Raw genomic sequence first — 24,821 nt, forward strand, 5'->3', positions numbered from 1 at the left:
GGAACCGGTCCCTTGGATAAGGTAGGAACAGTCCAGTGGTCTGGATTTTTGCCTGTTATGACCTGGGGACGCCCAGTGTCACCCTAGGATATGGGGTAGGGACAGAGTACAGGCAGGGCATGGTGTACACCCTTAGAATGCATTCTAGAGAATTGGGAAGTGTTTGGATCAGATCCACTAACTAAAAGCAAACTAAAAAGTTCTGTATAGTAGACTGGCCTCAATATCAACTAGAGGACCAGAAAGATGGCCACCGGAAGGATCACTTAATTATAACACGATTCTCTAATTACTCCTGTTTTGTCAGCGAACGGGTAGCTTCTGAAGCTGTTTGTATGGAGAGCTCTTGTAAAAATCCCCCACCGTCGCTCCTGTTCTTCCCCCTGTCTGGCGGAATGCAAGGATTCAAAAGCAGGTTAGGGATAGTGCAGGGACAAAGGAGGGACCTGTTTAGAAAGGGGAAACCCTATGTCCTAGTGCACTCTCTCCCTGTTGTAGCTAAAAAGCAAGATCAGATGCAGAATGGTACTGGGGGCCAGTGTGAGTGACTGTTACCGGAAGATGCCCAGAGTACCCTGTGAAGCAAAAGCTCGTGACCAGGACTACTCTAACGCAAGCCCGGTAACTAGTGGATCTGTAGGAGATCCGACCCATGGTGGGCTGACTCGGCCTGGCATCGTCCGGTGAGGAAGCTGCCTGGGTCTAGGAGTGCGTGTACCCATCTTCCCTTCCCCTTTCCTTTCCGTGTGGGCTACTGATAGTCTGATCATCTCACTGGATGCAATCACAGTAAGCGGCGCAGTCTCCCAGAGACTAGCCAACGCTCTTTGCTGAAGGGAGGTGTAGGAGGGTCGTGGCCATCCTCGTTAGCCTCTCCTGTGTGAGTACCCTGTAGGGAAAAATCCTTAGTTTATGAGCCGCTAGCGCGGACAGGGCACACTCCCTGTGTGTGTAAGTGGAAAATGAGGGGGGGCAGTCTAAACATTCCATCTCACTCCCTAAGTGTACCCCCGCATATTACATGTACGTACATTATGGTTCAACCACCTGCAGGTATTTAGAGAATTGGAATATTTACACACGTGAAAATCCATCTAAACAATGCCCACTAGAAGGTACTTCAATCTAGATAAGATCATACATCTAAGAGGAGGGTTTAATCACCAAAAAGCCCTGACACAGCATGAGCAAATTTGTCTACTGAGGAAAGGAAAGGGTTAATTTAAAAATCATCTTGGCCCAGGGATGGAAGGGAGGGGTTGCTCTGCGTTCAAGATCAAGAATCAACGCAGACTATGCTAAGTACAAAGAAAAACTGCTTTCGGCCCCAACTGGCTGTGAAGGAAAAAAATATAGACAGAGGCGAACCAAAGGCAATACAAGTTACAGAACTGAGATTACATTTGCAAAGCTTAACTGTCCAGTAAGATCCAACAGTGTGCCTTTGTGACCCCGGAGCCGGTGTGGCTTGGTGACACCAAAGAAGCCACAGGCAGCCGACCTGGACTGGAATCTCTGAAAGAGACACTGCAGGAGATTCCAGGGTGTAAGAGAACAGCCCTCCCAAGAGCAGAAGCATGTTGGAAATTCTGGACAAGCTGCATACAGGATAATCTCCCGTCCACCTCTCCCCCTTCTCTGAACATTATACAGAGAAGTGGCCAGTCTGGACGTACGTGTGTGAGTATGAAAGGGGCTTCGGGCTTGGGGCATTAATATTTTCCTGAGTGATGAGGGAGCGTTCCCAACACTCTCCGTTGTTGTTTTATTATTGGAGCTTTAAAAATTCAGTTATATGGTGTGTTTTCTTTATCTTCCCCCAATGATCCTGTAGTGTCAGCCTGATCACCTGACACGAGGGATAGATTGGTAACAGAAATTTGTCACAGTTTGGTGAGCAATTAAGAAGGGGGGAGCCCTGCAGAATTTACACCATCTATTTGTTTTACCCTTGTTATTTTATGTTTGCTTTGCTTGGTACTGTTGGTGTTATATGTTGAGAACTGCATGAGTAAAAGTGAGTCCTAATAGAATAAGAAAACGCTATCTGGTTCTGGTTCTGTTCTGTTTAACCGGTTACTGTTGTTTTTATGCTCTGTTCATTTGGGCGTTAGGAGTGTGGGCGGAACTGAACCTCTCGTTCGTAATTCCTCAGAGTGGAAGCCATGCGTGCGAGGAAGCTCTGAGGTCGAATTGAGATCCTTCTGTCTCGTCCCCTGTAGCGGTCAGTGTATAGAAGTGGGAAAGCCTGGCTTAGACTGTAAGTTCCTCTGCTCTGTGTAATTCTCTCTTCTGTTTAAGTGTCAGCAGACAGATGGATGGGTCTTTGGGTAAACCCTCTAAAGGGGGTTGGATTATATGTTAAGTAAATGGCCTTTGCCCAATGGGCCATGTGTTTTTGTCCAGGTGACAAGCCTCACGAGGGAGGACTCGGGTAGTCTTGTGAGTAAGAATGTTTAAGGGAAGAGAACAGGAGGGGTGGGGGCTAGTTGAGAAGCCCACCCTCCTAGCTAAACTGGTAGTGGAACAAGTTGGTGCCCATGGAAGGGACAGTTCAGCAAGAAAAGCAGGATCGGGCCCAGGCGGGCAGGCAACAGACAGAGAGATTGGAAAACGGGTTGGAAAACTTTAAGGGTGTAGTGGAAGGAAGGAGTCAGTAAGTGTAAGCATGGGGATTTCAAATACCCAGGACTTACTTGGAATGGTGAGTTAAGTTGATAAAAGTGGCTGTTGGGAGACAAGCAAGTGATTTAAGGGAGAGTGAGAAGTGAACTCTGTAGTTGCTGGAGGGAACAGCAGTTGAACTTCGTAAAAATGCTAAAGAGGAAAGTTCTTGGTGTCTGTGAAACGTTTGTGAATAAATTCAGGCAAAGCAATTATTGGATTGCAATCATTTGATTTGGCTACGAACAATTTAGTTGAATTAGCTGAAGAATGTATACAGTGTTATGTAATTGAAAACCTGGGCTGCCTATGAAACAAATACAAGAAAATATGGGGTAATTCCTCTGTTTTGCCTGAAGTCAACAAGGGTATTTGTATATTTCAAGCGATGATTGTCTGCCCAGAAGGGGTGGGTAGACCTCTGTTTTTTTGTCTTTCAGATAACCAGAGAAAACTGAGGCCAGCTGAACAGCATTCAATGTACCATGCATTTACTGGCATAATAGGAATCATGTTTTGTGTTCTATGTTCTGTCCTGTGGTGTTTGTCTTGTGGCTGGAATTGTTGTGTTTAATATTTTCATAGAATAGTCTATTTTAAAATTAAACAAAAAGGTTAAATTAAAATGCAGATACTTGTCTTGTTCAACTTGGAATACAAAGTGTTTGGATAAATCAGGAGAATGTGATATACTAAAGTCTAATGCATTTCCTTAAGTAAGGAAAAGAAATTTCATTGGCCAAATTGTTAATTGCAAAAATTGTTGTTAAAATTTGCATACCAACAGTCTTTTAAAGCAAAGACATGAAAAGTTAACCCACTCCCCATATTGTACATGGGATCTTTCTGGCTACCTCAGATTTCTAGCCAGAGGGCTGGGGATGGTGGAAGGCTAGAGGTTGTATTGAGTGAACTCCTCAAAGTGGGTGTGCTTGTCCTGGCTTGTTGCTCCAAAGCTCTGTAATAAGGTTATTTTAGTAAAAGGGTGTGTGTGGCATATATTAAATAATAAGACTAATGTACTGTATAATGACAATGTTTATGTCTTCATTGTTGAGAAAAAGGTGTATAAGTAAAAAGTGGAAGTTTCCTTTGCAGCTTAAAAGAAGCCAAGAAGGGAAGAAGGACAAAACAGAATGAATTAACTGAAAAAAAAAAAAAAAATAGCAAGCTCAGGCTATAGATAAGACACTGACTCCATTCAAGGACACTGCTCACAGTTAAGACTTGGCTAACAACCAGGAAAAGCAGGGCTTGAATTTGCCCACGCAGCTATGAGATTTGCAAAACATTGCCAGGCACTAATGAAATGTGTTAAGTTTCTTTTCTCACAGGTAAAGAAGCGCTACCCAAAGACCCTAGGAGCCCTGACACTCCTTGGAACTAGGAGACGGGATTGATGTAAAGGTCCACCAACGAAAGACTGCTCTGGCTCCACCCTGGAAAGGCCCTTATTAAGTCCTGCTACCTACCAACACCACTGTGAAGTGCCAAAGACTGACTGCTTGGACCCAAGATTCTTACTGCAAAAAGACCCCTCCACATCGGGAGAATTCTCCTACTGATGATTAGCCTATTTCGCCTTCTAGCTCCACTGTGCCTTCTGGACAGCAGGGAAAAAGTACAAGGTGAAGTGCTAGTAACCTCTCCCTTGTCCACTGACAGATCTACTGTGCCTTTGAATTTTTCTAGAAGAATCAAAACCATTACAGGATGATGTGCTGGTAACCTCTCCCCTGTAGGATGCTGAACCACGACTGTTTCGGGAAAGAAGAAGGAACACTCAGAAATTGCCAAAGTCCAGGAATTCCTAGAAAGGACATTAAGAACTGACCCTGGTGAAGAGAGAAAGAATTATACACTGGTCTGAGGACATTTGTGGGACCCATGCTTGGGAATGTGGTATTGACTGGAGCTTGGGGTTTATTCTACAGGCTGCGCCCTGTGTCCTGGAGAGTGACTAATAATGTAACCCCCCCTCCTATGCTATTAATGTCGATGCATTTTGAAAGTACCTGAGAATAGTTAAATAACAGGTGTATTATAGTACTACACCAAGGAAAGATGGTATTGAATATCACTGAGGCTGGGAAGGCATTGCAGTGGGATCTAGTATGTTTAGGAATTCGCGATTTCCTGAATGACCAGCTGATGGCCATTTGGAGTGATCTTGAGTACCAGACTTGGCCCACTGCCCTTACAGATGCATCAGAAATACCATCTGATCTGTGATCATCGAGACATACGTGGACACTTCCTGGGTGGAAGTGTGGCTTCCCAGGGCGGGGTGTGCGCCCTTATAGGGGATGAATGCTGTACTTATGTCCCAGAAAGCGCACAGGATATTAACAAGCACATCCTGTCAGCCGAACAGGCTTTTGAACAGTGGAAGGCCCAGGAAAGGAAACCCACTATTTCTGATTCCCTCTGGGGCTGGTTACTCAACCTGGGAGAACTAGGGGAAGGCATTGTTCACCTCCTGCTCACTGGTGTGTTGTTGTGTATTGTTACTCTTCTCTTGCTTGCTTGCTGTAAAGCACTTCAGCTCCCTAGAGCTAAATCATGTTATCCTTTAAATGTGAGAACACTCAGCCAAAAGTCTGAGTATTCTCAAAGGAGGGAGTTGTTGGTGTCACTAAGAATAACCCTAAGTAACTTTGGAGGTTGGAAGGCCACAAGGGTATGGAGCCTTCCTGGTTTTAGGCCTCAGCAGACAAGAGTCCCTCCATGTTTGAACTTTAATTGACCTAAAAGGCCAGGTGTAACAGCCGTTATCAGTTGCAACAGTTCTAACTGGTCTAAAGCAGAAATAATGAGGCCTGTGCACCTTTAGTAGAAGGACAAGATAACCTGCAGAAGGAAAACTTACTAACGAGCTGCCGCGGCCAAGATTAATTAATGCACCTGCGCTTACGTAATTGCTACAGGGGGAGGAAGAAGAAAGAGAAAAAAAAAAAACTTATAAAAAGGGAAAAGCTGCTTGTGTAGGGGTGCTGGATTTGAGGCATGTCAAGTCTCCCAGCAGCGCTTTGAGATCTCAAATAAACTTTGCTTACTTCTCCACCCTGGTGTGTGTTCATTGGCGCTAAGCACTCCAGGCACGAACCACTGTTGCTTGCCTCGGGCACCCTCTGTGCCTGCAACACCCCCAGTCTTATTTTTAAGGAGCAATCCCAATCTTTTCTGTCTCTTCATACAAGAGATTTTCCAGGCCCTTAATCAGTCTCCTCTTTTCTGAATCCCTCTAATGGTGCAATATCTGTTTGGAAATGGGATTACCAATGCTGAACACAGACATTATCCATATGAGGGCACATCAGTGATTTATGTAGAGGTATAATAATATTCTCTGGATCATTCTACATCTCATTCAGGGTGGATAAAAATCAAATTATTTTTTAAATAAAAAATCAGTTTTATTTAAAGTGGATTTTTTTAATAATGCTTTTTGAGGGAAAAACCTATCTAAAGATAGTTTTAATTAAGATACATAAAAGCTCAAAGATATCTCATCATGGAATAGGGATTATAAATTCTAATTCTATAGTCTGCGACAATAGAGTCATGTAATGTTTAAGAAAAGGTTTGTAAATGAGTTCCAATAGTTCATCTTATGAGGTTCCAGGGGCTTTTGTATAGATTATTTAGGTTAATCTTTCTATCTACTCCCTGGGGCTCAGTCTAGAAGATACCATCAGAGATGCTTAGTTCTGCAGTTCTCAAACTGTGGATTTGTGTCTCCAGAGATAACATGCTTGTTAACAGCAAAAATGTTTTAAAATAAATTTACAGAGGTGAGAAATAACAGCCCTAAACCCTACCATCCCTTTGCAAATTTGTGCACCTCTAAAAGTGCAAAGTTTCAAAAAGTTCAATGGATAGAAGATTGCTGGGGGCAGAATAGATCTGGACAAGGAGAATAAGTTTGGATATGAGTGTGAGAAGGGGGGGGACACACAGTAGAAACAAAAGTGAAACTGTTTGAGCAGCATATTCCAGAAGTCTGAGGTCTTTCTGAGTGTAGCCTTCATTGATTTGACATCTACCATACCATTCTCTCACTAGCAGGGAAAACCTAGAATGGCAGCAGACCCTAAAAGAGAGCCAGTTTGGGAATATTTTAATGAAGTTCCTCTAACTGTGGGTAAGACAGGCATGCGTGCAAAATGCAAACAGTGCAACAAAGAAATGCAAGGCCTGGTTGCCCAAATGAAACATCATGAGAAGTGTTGCTTCTCAGGAGGAAGCTGTGTTGAAGAGGATGAAAGGAACAAAAAACACAGTTGTTACGCTACGGTACTATCATTTTAGATCAGTTGTGATAAAAAATAAAGTAGCTGAAAATAGGCAGATCTTCCTTTTACAATTTCACCTTTAAAGTAATAATGAGTATCAGTGAATGCAATGAGTAATACTAAACGAGCAATATGGTAATAATTAAATAACTGCATTGACTTATTGTGTTTAGGAAAATCCATCCTCAACATACAGGATTCTGAAGACTATCCACCTTCAAGATCACCATTTTCTATAGTTTCAGAGTTATCTGCCAATGATAGTGTTTTAGTCCCATTATGTATGTACTGTATATTACCTATAGCAAAAAGGAAAAAAATCTCCATCATCCAGAAACAACCACAGATAAGTTTGTGATAAGAACCAGCAGATTACAAAAAAGGTAATTGATGAAAAATTGCCTAGTTTTTTATGCAACAAACTCTCCTTTCCGTATAATAGAGAACCCACACTTCATTAACACGGTTCAGACACTAAGACCAAGATACAGTCCACCCAACAGAGTAGATGCCGCAGATAAAGTGTAAAAGAGAAATTGAGCAGTGTGCAAAAGGTCTAATGCTGCCTAGGTCCCTTTCCTGAATTGACACAGTTAATTTAGAATCTTACAAGGCATGTAAGTAGTTTAAATTTTTCCCTCTAATGTACATTAGTTAGCATGCATCAACACTGGATTTTATTTGCCATTATGTTACCCATTCCTCCAGCTTGTTTTCTCCCAATTATTAGTCAGGCATTTACATTAAGCAGATATTAACAAAACACAGAAAAAGAAAGAATTTTTAAATTGACTAAAAAAAAAAAGCTGTCTTCTCAATTGCTCAGGTTTCAGTCTTTGTATGGTCTCACCCCAAATACTTTCTAGTCATCTATAAAGACCGAAGACCACCTGCAAGAACAGGGTAGCTGAGAGTAGATATTTCTAATAGAAAAATAAGTGGAGGAGGAGAGGGGCTTAAAACAAAAAGAACCTTTCAGAACTTCTTTATATCAGAAAGAATTAAAAAAAGGGTTGAAAGGAATACATTTGCAGGTAACTCAGATGCATTTTCACTTCTGTACGAGAGCATCTGCTGGCACAACACAGGAAAATGTTATAAATCACACATCTTGCTGTATGTAGTTTCTACATGTACTACAGCATAACTTGAAGTCTGATATTTTTTTAAAAAAATAAGTAAAGATCTGAACACTTTTGCCCAAACATTCGTATTGAGGTCTAGTTAAAAATTATTTCAGGGATTTGGGAGATTTTCCAAGTCTGAATTAAATTCACCAAACTCAAATGGTAGACTTAATTTTGCTTAAACCTCCACATATGAACTTTCAGCCCAAAAGGAAAATTTGTAAGGAAGTTACAAGCAACAATGAAGAGGTGTAGACACTTCAACAGTCATCTTCAGACTTCACTGACACCAGCAGAAAGAGAGCTTGTATGACAGATGCTCTACAGCAGGGGTCAGCAACTTACGGCACGTGTGCCAAACACAGCACACGAACCAATTTTGAGCGGCACGCAGCTGCCTGCCGCAGGCCCGGCCCCCAGCCCCACTCAGCCCCTCCACCCTACCCCAGCCCACCGCTCTCCACTGTGGGGGCAGGAGGCAGAAGCTTGGTCCTGTGGCAGCCAAGCTTCCCCCCTCCCCCACTTCTTCCCCTAGTATGGGGCTTTCCTGCCCCGGCCCCCTCCTTCCCTGCGCTAATCAGCTGATGGCCCTAGCGCGGGGGAGGGGGAAGAGTGGCAGTGTGCACACAGCTCCATAGAGGAGGCAGAGAGAGGTCGGGATGGGGCCTTGGGGAAAGGGGTGGAACAGGGCACATCCCTTCCAGCCCCCTGCCATGAGCTGCTCAGGGCAGGGGGCTGGGAGCACCTTCATGAGCCGAGCACCCCAGCCTTCTGCCCTGACCGCCCCCCCCCCCCCACACACACACCCCCTCAGCCCTGACCCTTGAACCCCCCCGCCAAACACCCAGCCTTCTGCCCTGAACCCCCCGCAGCCCTCTGCGCTGACCCCTGAAACCCCCACTCCCTCCCAGGGCTGAGGTCCCAGCCGCAGGTCCTGCTCAGCCTACTGCCAGCCTAGGTGAACAGAACCCCAGGCTGGCAGCAATCTGAGCAGGCTGGCGGTGTAAGATCAGCATTTTAATTTAATTTTAAATGACGCTTCTTAAACATTTTGAAAACCTTGTTTACTTTACATACAATAGTTTAGTTATATAATATAAACTTCTAGAAGGAGACCTTCTAAAAACATTCAAATGTATTACCAGCACGCGAGACCTTAAATTAGAGTGAATAAATGAAGACTCAGCACACTCCTTCTGAAAGGTTGCCGACCCCTGGGCTACAGAAAGGCTGTGTTGGATTGTACCAATAGCAACAGGGCCAAAAGGAGGATATAACTTGGGAAGGGTTCGCATGCCGTAGGGCCATGTTAGAGTTATGAAGGGACCAAGAAGTGAGAAGCATGGAGAAGAGGTAAGCGAGATGGGGACAGCACAGTAGAGAAAAAGGAGACAGCTGCAAGATTAAGAAGAGATTGGAAAAGAGGCAAGGAAGCCAGTAGGAGACTGTGGCCTCGTTGACACTGGTGGCAGCATGTGGAGTACATGTAATATTGTTCCTGGGGGATTTCCAAGTGAAAAAGTTAAATTCTACGCACAATCTTTTAAAAATACTGTATATTTTATTTGTCAAAACACCACAATATAATCCTGCCAGTTTCAATTATGTTGGTAATTTATTTTAAAATATATCTGTCTGCAAGTATGTCTGTAACAATAGAGACCAAAAAAGAGATTCTGGTAATTTTTTTTGTTACACAAATAGATTCCTTACTAGGCATATTAATACAGAACTTTGAATAATTTAAATGAATTACAATACCAAATTGTATTTCCTGCACCTGTCAGAAGCAGTGAAAAGGCTTGTGGGAGTCAGAGGTAACAGAGAAGCTGAGGGAGAGGGAAGGAGCCTGGAGTGAACCTGGAGGGTTGTTGGGTGTAGATGTGAGAAGTATAGAACAGGGGTTTTTTTTTGGAGGGGAGGGAGCAATTGTTAGGGAGTTGGGAAGCCTCCCCCATGCAGACTCCAAGCCTCTCCCATTCAGTTAAGCACATCTGTCCCTGTCCTGGCACCCGTCATCCATTCCCATGGGTGTTCGCAGCCTCCTGCCTGCATTGTCATGTGTCCCTGAAGCCCCCCTCTCCCCATCCTTATGTGACCTTGCACCCCCACTCCCATTCAGCCCCTGGTTCATGGCTGTCACCCCACTAGCTCCTGAGCCTCTGCCCCAGTCTGTTCCCCCCTCCTCACTCACATTAGCCATTCTGAACCCCAGTCTGTGACATCCCCCCAGCAGCCCCATGCGCCCCACTCTGTCCTAACCTGCCTCCATGGGTAGGGTGCTGTGATGAACTCCTCCTCTGGGAGTAATGGCATGCAGCTCCACAGCTGTGAAAAGCAGGCTGTGCAGTTACATCTGGCAATCAAAGGCAGCAGGGAAAGGCTCCGGCAGCTCCACCTGCCAGACCCTTTCCCTGCTGCTTCAGTTTTTCACTGTGGTGGGGAAAAGGCTCCAGCAGTGGGACACTACACTGCTAAAACTGGGAGGCATTGCTTGGGCATGTAGAGAGCCACACAGGGTATATATATCCTAAGATTCAGGGAGGTGTCTAACCACCTAAGCAGTGCCATATCAACTACTCTATTTATAAGCATGCTAGGGGTGTGTGCAGTGTATATACTCTACATGCTGCCATAAGAGTAGACATAGCGGATGGATGGAGAAAGGAAAGAACTTCAGGAACAGAAGGAGATAAAGAGGTGGGAAGAGCTACGGATAAGGGTTTGGGGCTAAGTTCCTGTAAAAAGATGTGCAACAGACTATCAAAGCCCGAGCTGCTGGGGCCAGGCAGAAAAGCCCCTCTGCCAGCCAGCCAGCCCCAGCCCAGCCCCGCCCCGCCAGAGCTACCACAGCCAGAGAGAGAAGCCTCTGTCCAGGCCCACCAGAGCTGCCAGGGACAGGAGCCACTCCCCCAGCCCAGTCCAGTCCAGCCCAGCCCAGCCGGAGCTGCCATGGCCCAGGAGAGGCACCCCTCTCCCAGCCCCAAGCTGCTGCAGCGAGAGGGCTGGGGGGAATCCTCTCTCCCCACCGCAGCCCAGAGGCAGTCTGCACCCCAAACCCCTCATCCCCAGCCCCACTCCAAGCCTGCACCCCAACCCTCTGTCTCAGCCTGAACCCCCTCCTGCACACCAAACCCCTCATCCCTGGCCCCCTCTAGATTCCACACCCCTAGCCAGAATCTTCATCCCCCCTGCCCCCTCCCACACGCCAAACCCCTCAACCCCACCCCATATCACCTCCATATTGGTGCACAAATTCATTCCATAATGGATGTAAAAAAAAAAATTAGAGGGAACACTGGTTTGGGGACCAGAAGGGAAATAAGAGGAAAGGGCTCTGACATTAAGAGAAGCCAGTTCTGGGAGCTCAGAATAGGGAAAGAGGAGATAACAGCTGGGGCAGGGGGAGAGAGGAGGGAGAGAGCAGGATTTCAGACAAGACTTGAGAGTATAGATGCATCACTCCATACTGCACAGGGATTTATGATATCATTATATACCCCTATTCCCCCATGCAGTCACAGCAAGAGAAAGCCCCAAGTAGAAATGCCATGATGGAACTTGCCATTCCCAGGGTGCTGTGGGGTCTGCGATTCAATGCACACACCCCATGCAGAGTGAGAGACACTTACAGAGCAACAGAGGCAGCGGCAGGGCAGAGGGAGGTGAATGTGGGTTCCGCTTACACCTGAGAGAAGCAAAGAGGAGAGTTGACAGCAAATTGGATGGGAGGATGTGTATGTGTGTAACCCAGACTTCAGCTTTAATGCTGTGCCAAGTACCTGGCCCTCACGATCCCTAGCATCACTCACCTCCACGACAGGCCTGAATGAAGAACATTTTAGGCTTGTTCTGGAGACTTGGGCAGTTTGCATTATCAAAGAGTGTGAAAATCTCCTGCAACTGTGAGAAGAAAGAAGAGAACTAAGCACATCCCCATGGTACTTCCCCCTTCCTTCCATATGTGCCTCCTCATTACCTCCCAATTCCCCATAATTTCCTATGCTTCTTACATGCGATTCTTCTCAGTATTACATTGAGTTCCCCACCAATTCATGTGTGCTTCCAGGCTCCCATTTTGCCCTGCCAATATCCCTACCCCCCCAGTACTGCTTCCTAAAGCTATGGAAGAGATTAGTATGTAGGAAGGTACCTGCAGTAACTTGCCATCAACTCCATAAATCCCACCCTCGATGCCATGCGAGAGCAGAGCCACAATGCAGGAATCCACATCTCGGTGAGCTGGCAGCTGAGAGAACATCTGCAATGCCTTCTGCATCTCCTGGAGGGAGAGAAACACACTCAGTGGTCCCTTCAGAAAGAGAAACGAGTGGAAAGAGCCAAGTGATACTCCTGGGGGAATTCTGTGCCACTGCGCATGCAGAATTTGCACAGAAATTAATGCTTTTTGCGCAGAATTCTCTTTTCCTCCATAGAAATTAGCTGCTGGCTGCCACTAGGGGCTGCTGGACCTGGCGCAGCACAGCTTGAAAGTCAAAGACACTGTTGGGGGGGAAGAGGGAGGGAGCACACCCTGAAAGAAGGAAACTCCATGCAAGCCTGGGATCCAGCATCAGGCTTTTTCTCCCTCTTGATCCCTGGGCTGAGGGGGAGGGTGTGTGCAAGTGTCTGGGCTGGTGGGGGAGGGCCTGCAGCTAGGGTCTGAGGATTAGGGGGTGCGTACAAGTGTCTGGACTGGGGGACACACCCCATAGCTGGGCTCTGGGGCGGAAGGAGTGTGGGTGTCGCGCTCTCCCCTATTGGGCTCTGGGGAGGAGGGAGCAGAGAAACAGGAACTGGGTTGTCGTAGGGGTTTCTTTAACTCTCTACTCCTGGAGGAATGTGACATAGCTGCTGACAGGTATTTTGAAATAAATTACCAAAATAATTGAAACTGGCATGATTATATAGTGTTTTCACAAATAAAATATGCAGACTTATAGAATTATTGTGCACAGAATTTATTTTTTTGGCACAGAATTCCCCCAGGAGTAGTGAATCACAAACCTAATTTAAGGGGGAGAATAGGGGTAAAGGAATATTCTAATGCTTTCAAACAGCAGCAAAATGCCCTTATTTCTTCAGTATCTTTCATTCCTAAAGCTCCAAAAACGCTTTGTAGGCTCTACACAGGAATCACTCAACCACTTCTGAAATTCAGCTGCCTTAAGCATGAGACACAGCCATTTAAGAGATAAGAAATTCCATAGACAGTTACCATTGCACAGGGAGCTTAGGTTGACAGAATATAATTTGCGAGAGCCTGGCCAGGATACTGGGGCAGCTTTTGAGATAAGTGCCTATGGTAACTCAGGTACTTAGATACTAACAGTGATGAACATGGTAAGAACTGCCAGGTATCAGTGGGGTTGCCGTGTTAGTCAGTATCTACCAAAACAATGAGGAGTCCAGTGTCACCTTAAAGACTAAAGCTTTTGTGGGTAAAAACCCCACTTCTTCAGATGCATTGAGTGAAAAATTACAGCTACAGACTATCTGAAGAAGTGGGGTTTTTACCTGTGAAAGCTTATGCCCAAATAAATCTGTTAGTCTTTAAGGTGCCGCTGGACTCCTCGTTGTTTTTATGGTAGAACTATTTACAATGGATGAATCCTTAATAACCATGAGTAGACAGGTTCTTGGATTTGATCTGTTGTCCAGAAAACGGCTTCTAGAACAGCACAGCAGCCCTTAGTGGGCATCATGAGGTTCAGTACCAACTCAGAGAGAAGAACACTCCTACTGAACGAGCAAATGAAGAACAAGTTTGCTGAGGAGACAGAAGTCTACCTACAAGACCATAGGCCTGGACGTCAAAAGACCTGGGTTTTAAGAGAGCCTTTAACCTTAATTTCCACAAGACTTTGTGCAAGTCACTTCAGTTTCACCATCTGCAAAATGGGTTAATACTTCACACTCTCACTGTGAGGTTTAATCAGTGAATATCTGAGATTCTACGAGATCCTCAGAATGGAATAGAGAAATGCTGATTATTTAAATCAGAACAAAAAAACAACCCATCCTTTGTTAACATTAAGGTAAGCTTGTTGGAGTAACAAATCCCCCCACACACACACACCACTACAGCTGCAGTTAAAACCCCAGCTTTACTACTGGAGAGTATGACAGTGATAAGATAACATCCCTAAAGATCTGAATCCTTCAGAGACCATATAGTCTCTAATACAAATATTTATATAGAAACCTTCCATACAGGGGCTCTCAAACATTATCATATTGTCAACCATATCCTAATGGAGAGAGTGTCTCGTTGACACAGCCCCTTATTACCCAGCCCCATCCTTCCCTTCCATTGACTGTCAGCTTGCCCCCAAAACACCAATGCAATAGTTATAAGTCCCCAACCCCTCCCTAGGCAGCACAGGAACTTCCTCACCTGCGCAGTTTGATCATGCAGGACAGTCACCCTGTAGCCAAGGTGCTTGAAGAGCATCTCCAGAGCAGCGTAATCCACATCTCCACCTGAACGGAACTCCAAGTCCTTCTCACTGCTGAAATGCATGTTGCTTAGCACGAGAGCCAGGCCTCGGGGCTGGGATATCAACTTATAAGCCTATTAACAACAGAGCAAGGTAGAAATAGCTAAACCCAGCAATGTGGTAAAAGAAAAAAAAAAGTTACAGGGTACTACACACCCATTCCATTATTGTGATGAGATGTGCAAGACCTCTGGGGAACAAGAGATGCAAAGGAACAAGCAGAGAAACCATCTTGGGCTAGAAATGCTCTATTTGGCTTCCTACGTGTGGTGAAGGCTCCATCATTTGTAACAGGTACTGAGACATACAGACCACCTTGGAAGATTAGGTGCTTCTCCCATAGGATTTGTACAGAATACTCATCCCAGTTCCTGTGAGCCTGGAGAGCAACTCCTCCCTTTCCAGCTGAGACAAAATGAAAGCAGCAGAGTTTGTCAGCCACAACACAGATGAAACACATGTGCATGGACTGATAGTCACATGTAGTTGTGTATATTGGCATAAAGAGTGAGAAGACTGGAACAGCTGTCCCAAGAAGTTCCAGGGGTATGTGTTTGTAGCACAGGATTACGACACTGATCCAGGGTTTTCTCTGACTCTTGCTGGTGGGAGCTACATGAGGTGGACTATGACAGGTAACACCTTTGAGTTACACGTGCGTCAATATGTATCTACAACCCAAAAATGCATTTTTCTTCACCCAGTCTGCTTGCGGAGTGCTCTTTCTTCAGCTCATCCAACTATCCCACCTGCAGGGGTGAGTACTCCCTCAGTTCCTGCCCCACCAAGTACTCACCAAGTGCTGGTGAGCATGATAGAATTCTGGGGTGCATGGCTTCACCAGAATGTAAGGAGGACCATCTCCATTATCCAAGGAGTGCTCCATCAGCTCTATTTGAGAGATACAGAAATCAGCAATGAACAAACGAAAGTTCTGGCTGCAAAACATATTTAACATGAAATAGCTACTTAGACATACGATATACAGTGCTTCGCATATTGAAAGTATTGCACAAATGTTAAAGTGTGGTTCTACTGTAAGATGTTTCCACTCATATTTCATCCAGTAGGCCAGTCCCTTGTGGGTATCTGGAGTCAACACTGTGACATGAATGAGAAGTTATTACTGCTTTTACTGCTGTTTGTCCTGCACAGACAATACCTCTCAGAGAAAGGAACTGGAGCCCATTGCTTCTTGTGCATCAACAGAATTGTTTACCAAGTTCCAATCAGTTACATCCATGCAAACCCATTAAAGGTAACTGCGTTGCAGACAAGTGACACAGTTTCATTTATCAAGCTTGGCTTTCTCCTCCTCATCCATCACCTCCAATTATGCCTTCGGTGACACTCATGCAATCCCATTGTTTTTAATGGCTTTTGTATCAGAGGAATTAATTGGAAGTGCACAACAGGGAATGGAACCTAGATCACGCCTTCTGAGCTATGCTGTTTCTGCAGCAGGAGAAAAAAAGCAGTAGAATCTTTGTAGTTATTAAAATGAGTATATACAACTGAATAATACACACAGGAAGCAGTCTTTCAAGAGATCATTTTTAGTCACTTTTCAGTCACCTGCAGTGGGACTAGGATCCCATAATATGGCAGAACCAGCTAGCATAATAGAGGGAACAGGTAAAAGGTATTTTATTGCAGGTGTATTTTGTTGTGGTTTTTTTTTTTTGCCCACACAACAACAGACTGTGGTAATTTTCAGGAAAACACTAAAACTCTCGTCAGTTTACTAAAAGTAGCCTATTCTGGAAACTGCTAAATATTTTTTCTGAGCTTCTCTCTCTCTCTTTCTCTCTCTCTCCTATATATGTTTCCCACCAGATTTGGGCAAGGGAGATAATGAAGTCTGGTCAGAGAATCACTCACAGGTTTTGTTGTTCTGTGATGTCACATACTGTCACTCACAGGACCTTGCTTCTAATTTTCCCCAAGGGTGCTCAATCTCCACTCAGCCTCAGGCCCTGCCCCACTCCACTCCCCAAGGCTCCAACCCTGCCCTGCCTCTTTCCGCCCCCTCCCCTGCTCCTCCCTCCCTGCACTTCTTGCACCGCACACCACTGAACAGCTGCTCTGCTGCATATAGGAGAGAAGGGGAGGAGTTGATGGGGGGGGGTGAGCAGGAGTGGGAGGGAGGGAAAGGGAGTTTAACTGCTGGTGGGTGTTAAGCACCCACTAATTTTTCTCTGTGGGTGCTTGGCACCTATCCTGTCACTGTTGTATGAGCTTACTGTCAGTTCTGTGAACAGTTTTCTGTATTTTTTTTTTTCAAAAAGCAACAGTAATCCTGATATATAAATAACTTGAATGGTATGTATGAAAGTTCTAAAAAAGGTGCTTAAGCGGTTTAAACAATTTCAGTTTATTTTTTTACAAGTTACTTTATATAATCATTAAAAAAATCTGCACCTTTTAAGGCAAAACAGTGGTGCAATTTGTTTTGACGTTCCATCTGATATATACAGGATGGCAGTGTGTCAATTAGAATTTCAACAATGTAAAGAAAGTTGTTATTTTTAAATTAAAATCTTTTAATTCTTACATTTAAACAAGGAATAAAAAGGGATATGATGTGCTAAGTTCCCTGTAAGCTGTGTGGCTACGCAGCAGCCTATTTAGGGCCACACAGGCACTCAGGGAACCTGCCCAGCCAGGACTTGCTGCAGCCAGGGGAGAGCACCCATAGGCACTGAATTCCCCGCTAGCCGGGGAGTGCTTGACCCCCCCACCCCAACCCCTTCCCCAAGTCCCTGCCCCCACTCCACCTTCCCCATCCCACCTCTTCCCCAGAGTGTGCCCTGTCCCCTCCTCTACCTCCCGGAGCTTCCTACACAATGCAAAACAGCTGTTTGCGGCAGCAGGAGGCACTTGGTGGGAGGAGGAGGAGTTGGTCAGTAGGGACACCAGCAGGTGAGAGGCGCTGGAGGAGGAAGGAGCTTGGCTGCCGATGAGTGCTGCTGAGCAGCACCTGCTAATTTTTCTCTATGGGTGCTCCAGCCCTGGAACACCCATGGAGTCAGTGCCTGTGGAGGCACCAACTCAGCCCCAGACCTGCTCAGGATGTTTTATTCCATATTCTTTATGACAATATGCTTATGATATGAATATGACATAACAGATATACTTTAGCCAAGATGGCTCATATGACATATCATTGGAAAGGTTATGATTTACTGAATGTGATCATACAATTTGTATGACTGTATCATTTCTGTATCTGAAGTTAGGAATATTAACTATGTATCTATATTTCAAATCTGTTACTTAGGGTGTCAGCCCCAACCAGCCCTTCAAGTACAACAATGGAAAAGCCAGACAGGGCTAATGGGCCATTAGTAAAGACAATGGACTGTGAAAGAGCTTAGTCTTCTTGTGGACGCTGGAGACAGCCTACTGTCAATGGCTACCAGAGACACACAGATACTAGATACCGCTCCTCCCCTTTTGGAATGTCAGTGTTTTTCCAATAGAAGACAAAAGGTTCCCACCTTACACAAGAGCTATAAGGCAGGGGAGTGACATCATTAGAAGTCTCCTCTGCCTCCCCACCCTGACTGTGGGGGGAAGGACTAAGCCCAAGCTGGAAGGCCATCTAGCTTGTGAGTAATACTAACTGAGGCTGCATGCTGGAGACCAGTGCATCTGCCTTTCAAGACTTTCTCACCCGAGATATTGTTGTAGGCAGATTACAGAAATTACTATTTGCAACCAATTTCTTCAGTGAAACAAGCTTAGTTTGCGTTTTATTTCCTTAGTAATTTGCTTTGTTCTGTTTGCTACACCTTTAACCACTTAAAATCTGCCTTTTATGATTTGTTTTGTTTCTTATTAAACTCAATTTCTGGTGGAGGGGGGAGAAGAGAATAGAAGTTGTGCACACTTTCCTCCACATTGAGAGAGGAAGTGGATTTCATAATATACCATTGTGTCTGCACTCCAAGGGAGGTAGACACCTGAGCGCTTGGGCAAGTCCCTTAGCTGAGCCTTCCCAGATCTGATCTCAGTGTCTGTTTCGTTCTGCAGTTGGGTGTGGCCCTGCCTGTGTGTTTGCTGGAGGAGGCTTAATGGCCTGGCTCAGCAAGACAGGTAAAAAGGGCCCCAGGCTGGCATAACAGGTGGGCTCAGTGGTATCTCAGCCCATCAGGTAGCATCCTAAGGGGTCCAATCTGTCACACTGTATGGCCAGGGCAGGGGCAGCCCAGACCTGCCACTGATCCATGCTAAGGTGGAGCTGGGCAGCAAAAGTGAATGCAGGGAACCTATCTGTTGGAGTACCATTAAAAGCAACTATATATCCAGGCCCTAAAATTGCACTCACAGAAAAATTTCTAATGAAGTTTCTTTGCAATAATTCACAAACAAAACTGGACTTTAAATTTAAAAACACTTGTGTTAATGTCAACATTTCTTAACTTTAAGAATCATCATGTTTTCCATAACTCTCCCTTCCAAACAGATTAAGGGTAGCACAGAATCACATACTGATGCATAACTATGAAATACAAAATGAAGAATTGTTAATGGTAAGATTATTAAAAATATAGCTATCGATATTCTTAATTTGTAATTATGTACAGTGAATAAATACAGATGAGGTAATGATTAGGCCAAGTCCTTGCTAGCATAAGTGTAATTTTGCCAATTACTCCTTTACATAGAATTGCTAATCTGCTTAACGTGATATTGCTTACAGAAAAAAAGGTAATATGTTGTGCTGAAAGATGTAAAAGAGATACAAACACATAATGATAAATAACCCCCCCCTCTTTTTCTGAAAAGCCCCAGGACAGGATGACATGACCCAAAAGCTGCAAAACCAGCCAGAAAAACACAGAAGTTGGGTAATTGAAGCTTATATGAGTAATGTCTCGGTTACTTAAAATCCACAGAGGAGCTGTGCTAAAAGCCAACTGGATAAAGATAAATCTGTAATGTAGAAATGTATAGTGAACATGGGCCTAAAGTGGAGAAACACCAGATCAGAAACAAGAATGGGACCAAGGGATCAGAGAAAGCAATGTCTATTGTGGAAGCTGGAAGAACTTCCCAGTGCCCAAGAATTTGGTAATTTGGGCCCCATTTACTAATTCTGTCTGGTTTGTCGTTATTTGTTTGGCATAAACGTATGCCCAGACATTATAAAAGTGACAATAATTCTGTCTGAAATTGTTGACTAAAGGCAAAAATTGATTAGGCCTAATTTGGGTGGACGTGTGACTTTGTTTCCCAACTTTTACCCCCATCATTGTCCCTTTTCTATCTCTCTCTCGCCCCCTCTCCCGTGCTGGCTGGGACAAGGATCCAGTGGAGGCAAGAACACAGGTTGGATGAGAAGTCCCAGAATGGAAGAGTGACAGAGACCCAACAGGGAAGGGGCATATGTAGGTAAGACACACAGAAAGAAAGACAGAGGGGACTAGAGCAAGGGGACTAAAGGGATCACATTTCTTGTTGGCATCACAAGTTTTTTGGTGATTTAATTCTGTTTATCCTAATTATTTAAAATTGCCATTTGCTGCCTTTTTTTATTAGAACATAAAACATGATCCACAGAACTGAATCGGTAAAACATGCACATGCCATCGATCTGTAACTTTAATTTTAATGCCATAAACCTCATCCTTCCTCCCCCTACTATTTGCTAACCCCAATTGTCAAATCACATCTAAAATTAGATTGTAAACTCATTAGGACTATGTGGCTGTGCCTCTCTTGTTTTGTAAAAACATACTTCTGGGTGCTTTTAAGATAATATAGTCTTCTCTCAGAATCTCTAGTGCTACCTAAATAACTCAAGGTCTCATTCTCTATATTCTGTCCCTCTCTTCTCATACATCTTAAACTTAAAAAGAAGAATTTTAAAATTCTGAATTTTATAGGGTCACACATTTTGCTTACATAATGGAGTTACTTCTACGATTGTATAAACCATGATGAAAGCTAATTAGAAACTGATTTGCTCTCTCTTCCACTAATCTCACAGTAATTTCTCAGCAAAATTCTTCCTCCAGCATCAAACTCAAAAAAGCTAAACTAACTGAAAGTATATTTATAATATCCCATATCTCAAGACATTCTTGGTGAAAAGTGTGTGTTACCATTGGAACTTCCCGATTCCTTGGCTAAGCAAAATGGCGTGCAGTATTTAGGGCAGGGCTGGCCAACCTGTGGCTCCAGAGCCACATGCGGCTCTTCAGAAGTTAATACAGGCAAGTTGCATCTTAGGTGTATTTAACATGCGCAAATTCAGCTTTGCGCAGTCGGCAAAAACGGGAAAAAAAGAACAAACAACAATATAAAAACTGCATCTGTAGCGCGGGTGATTCCGCCCACCAATCAACTCAATGAGTGTTTCATTATACGCGGTTTTTGGTGTATGCGCTAACTGCAGAACGGAACCCCTGCGTAAGATGAGACTTGCCTGCATGCAGCTCCTTGTATAGACACAAACTCCGGGGCTGGAGTTTTGGCACCAACATTCTGATGTGCCAGGAGGGTGCTCACTGCTCAACCCCTGGCTTTGCCACAGGCCCTGTCCCCACTCCACCCCTTCCTGCCCCCTCCCCTGAGCCTGCCATGCCCTCGCTCCTTCCCCTCTAGAACCTCCTGCACACCACAAAACAGATGATTGGGAGGTTAGGGGAGGAAGGGGAAGGCACTGATAGGTGGGGCTGCGGTGAGTGGGAGGTGCTGGGAGCAGGGGCAGCTGATGGGAGGGGCTACTGGCGTATTACTGTGTCTCTCTGGCAATGTACATTGGTAAATTCCGGTTCCTTCTCAGACTCAGGCTGGCCACCCCTGATTATGAGGAAGGAGAGCGAGAAGTAGTCTATTTTGCCCCTTGAAGAAATGGCCAATTCAACCTTCACTATGCCATGGATTACTCACCACCAACCTGGCGTGGTCTCTTTGGTGAGAGGCAGGATTCACGAACTGGGAATGGGAAACTTGGCTCATAATCTTGGCCCAGCTGCAAGAGATCATACAAATCCATGAGGTCACCCGTCGAAGATTCCTGTTAATCTGTCCAGTACAGAACTGTAAGGATTGAGGAATTGAATGTAAATCTTTAAACCTTTAGATCACCAACTCTAATCCAGATCTCAATCACAAGGAATGCATGGCTCAGGAGAATTAGGCTATGTTTTCTTTAAACTCAAGATCTCTTCTTCTCCATGCTCACCTAATCCCATCTGAATCCCCCTGTAGAGTTCCCCCCTTCTCACATTCAGGGTACCTTCTTTGGATTCATCTTTAATCTCAGCTATATGCCGCACTCAACTTCCCCTTCCCCATATTCCCTTCTTTTAGGCTACTTTCAAAGGGTTTTTTTTTTCAAATTGTGTTGGTGCTTCCCCCTGCCCTTGCCTCTTTATGACAAAGAACGCCTGGGAAGTATATTTTTAGCAAAAGTTTTTTTCTGCTTGTTTTTAACAATCAGGATTGTAAAATCTGGCCTTTCCCCAGTATAAAGTTCTTACTGAGAGATCTTATCACCTTAGTTAATATGGTAATGGTATTGAATCTTTAACAAAGGCTTCCTTTATTCAAACATTAGCCACTGTAAATAAAAACAGCAAGAACAAAATACTTTCCCTTCTTAACAATTCACTTTCACCAGCTCTCTAGACAAAGAATCTTCCAGCCTAGATGGGACCTAAATTAATGTTAAAAAAAAAGACCACAACAAACCTTTTCAGGCCTTTATGCTTCTTCACAGTCTAGGAGTCCAATTCACATTATCCCCACAATTATTTGCTTATCACTTTTTACACTCAGCTTCTCCCCCAATCTCCTCTCACCCCCAAAAGCCAAAAATGTCTTTTGTTTACATTCAAGGCACACCTGCCCTTCATAATCACATCTATTCCCAAGAGAGTTCCATTCTCCCAATTTTGTAGTCCTCTCTTACCCTTGCAATCCCATTGCTCAGGCTGGGTATGGCGTTCAAGAGCATTTCCTCCAGGTGCTGCTGTTTGGTTTCTCGCAGAGCTTCACAGAAGGCTGAGAAGGCTGTGGGGCCCCTCTTGGGCAGCAGATTCAGTAACTCTACATTTTGGCTGAAGCTCCCAGCCTTGGCCTGGATCCACAGATAAAAAAATTAAGAAACCAGAACAAAAAACCCCTCCAGAATTAATTACATCTCAAAATGAGTTTCAAATCCTCTTCCCTGATCTGAAATGCACCATCATCATGCCTTCTAGGCTGTGTATCTTTATTTAATCCTTCATATTTTTCCTCTATACAATTCTTACCCCTGCACTTCCCTGTACAGTATCTATCCTGTTCCTCCTTTATTCCACACTCTATGCTCGAACACAATTTCCATCACATCCCAACCACTCAGTTCCAGGGCCCATACACCTATATACAAATCCACCAGAAAACATCTTAAGGAAACATTATGTTTATACTGTTAATTTGAAAAATGTTACAAGATGCTATACACAAGTATCTAAACTGGTAAGGAAAAAGAACTATGACATACTGTTTCTCAAATACTATATGCTTGCATAATTAAAGACAAATGTAATAAGGAACCTTAACACTTGTATGAGCATTAACAGTTCTTTGGATAAAATTTCTTAGGGTTTAAAAAAAAAAAAAAAAAAGTTGGAATTAGAACCTCCATGTCATGGAAATTTATAACTGGAGTTCATCAGAATGGTCTGTCCCACATACTTTAGGAATGATGTCCAAATCACTCTGTTCACTTCAGTACATTTTTTACACTGTGCAGGTAAATTAGCTATACACATACGTGCACCTCAGCCTTCTCCAAGGTGAACCTACTATGAGCTGCAAACTACATAGTGAGATTTACTAGTACTTGACCTAATCAAAACCAATTTTGAGCAGGATACTCAGATTTCTTCTCCTTGCTAAATGTCAGCTATTACCTATTGTTTTATCACTAATGCTATATTTTAAAACAGGTCCACAGGAATATTTCTATAGCGGGGAATTTCTTTTTCTTTTCTCTCTTTATAGTTCAAAACAGTGGAGCTCTTTTTGATCTACCTTTCAATTTGTTCCCCTTTAAGCCAGAGATGAAGCCCCAAAAATTCCAGCCTGAAAAGTGAAAAATTTGCAAAGTTATAACAACTTTAGTTGCTTTAGCTTAAAATTCGGGCTGTTGATTAATCACAGCGCACGTGATTAATTCAAAAAAAGAATTAATCGCAATTAATTGCAGTTTTAATCACATTGTTAATAAACTTCAATTGGAATTCTATTGTTTAAATATTTTTGGATGTTTTTCTACATTTTCAAATATATTGATTTCAATTACAACAGAATATAAAGTGTACACTGCTTACTTTGTATTATTATTACAAATATTTGCACTGTAAAAATAAACCAAAGAAACAGTATTTTTCAGTTCACCTCATACAAGTATTGTAGTGCAATCTCTTTACCGTGAAAGTGCAACTTACAAATGTAAATTTGTTTGTTACATAGCTGCACTCAAAAACAAAACTTGAGAGCCAACAAGTCCACTCAGTCCTACTTCATGTTCAGCCAATTGCTATGACTAATAAGTTTGTTTACATTTATGGGAGATAATGCTGCCCTCTTATTTAAAATGTCACCAGAAAGTAAGAACAGGCATTCGCATGGGACTTTTGTAGCCAGCATTGCAAGGTATTTACATGCCAGATATGCTGAACATCCACATGCCCCTTCATGCTTCAGCCACCATTCCAGAGAACATGCTTCCATGCTGATGACGCTCGTTAAAAAAATAATGTGTTAATTAAATTTGTGATTGACCTCTTGGGGGGGTGGGGAGGAAACTGTGTGTCTCCGGCTGTGTTTTACTTGCATTCTGCCATGTATTTCATGTTATAGTCGTCTCAGATGATAACTCAGCACACGTTGTTCATTTTAAGAACACTTTCACTGCAAATTTGACAAAATGCAAAGAAGGTACGGATGTAAGATCGCTAAAGATACCTACAGTACCCAACCAAAGGTTAAGAATCTGAAGTGCCTTCCAAAAATTTTATAAGGATGAGGTGTGGAACATGGTTTCAGAAGTCTTAAAAGAGCAAGACTCTGATGAGGAAACTACCAGTGCGATTAATCACATGATTAAATTGCTTGACAGCCCTACTTATAAGAGATGACTGTCCCAATTGATCAGTCTACTGCTCTAGCTAGGATAGTAACAGCACTTTGCTCTTTTTAGTACCTATCTGTAATCATTAGATCACTTGCTA

The 24,821-nt window shown here is 43.8% G+C and overlaps 1 protein-coding gene across 3 annotated transcripts in view; it reads right to left on the bottom strand.

The window, feature by feature from the left end:
• The window catches only part of CASP2 (caspase 2), a 33,845-nt gene that overhangs the window by 7,061 nt on the left and 1,963 nt on the right, over nt 1-24,821 (bottom strand). Inside the window, exons 2-8 of one of the 3 annotated variants that reach the window (XM_050944200.1) lie at nt 23,620-23,670; nt 22,511-22,678; nt 21,487-21,568; nt 15,383-15,477; nt 14,484-14,660; nt 12,240-12,368; nt 11,899-11,989 (exon numbers count right to left, since the gene is read on the bottom strand). In XM_050944200.1, coding sequence (XP_050800157.1) covers nt 11,899-11,989; nt 12,240-12,368; nt 14,484-14,660; nt 15,383-15,477; nt 21,487-21,568; nt 22,511-22,555 — 619 coding nt within the window. In that variant the 5' untranslated portion in view covers nt 22,556-22,678; nt 23,620-23,670. Of the gene's footprint in view, nt 1-11,346; nt 11,775-11,898; nt 11,990-12,239; nt 12,369-14,483; nt 14,661-15,382; nt 15,478-21,486; nt 21,569-22,510; nt 22,679-23,619; nt 23,671-24,821 lie in introns of those variants that run through there. The other 2 variants (XM_050944191.1, XM_050944182.1) reach the window with 2 other exon arrangements.

Source organism: Gopherus flavomarginatus, chromosome 1, assembly GCF_025201925.1.
Source record: "Gopherus flavomarginatus isolate rGopFla2 chromosome 1, rGopFla2.mat.asm, whole genome shotgun sequence".
In the NCBI taxonomy this organism is placed as follows: Eukaryota; Metazoa; Chordata; order Testudines; family Testudinidae; genus Gopherus; species Gopherus flavomarginatus.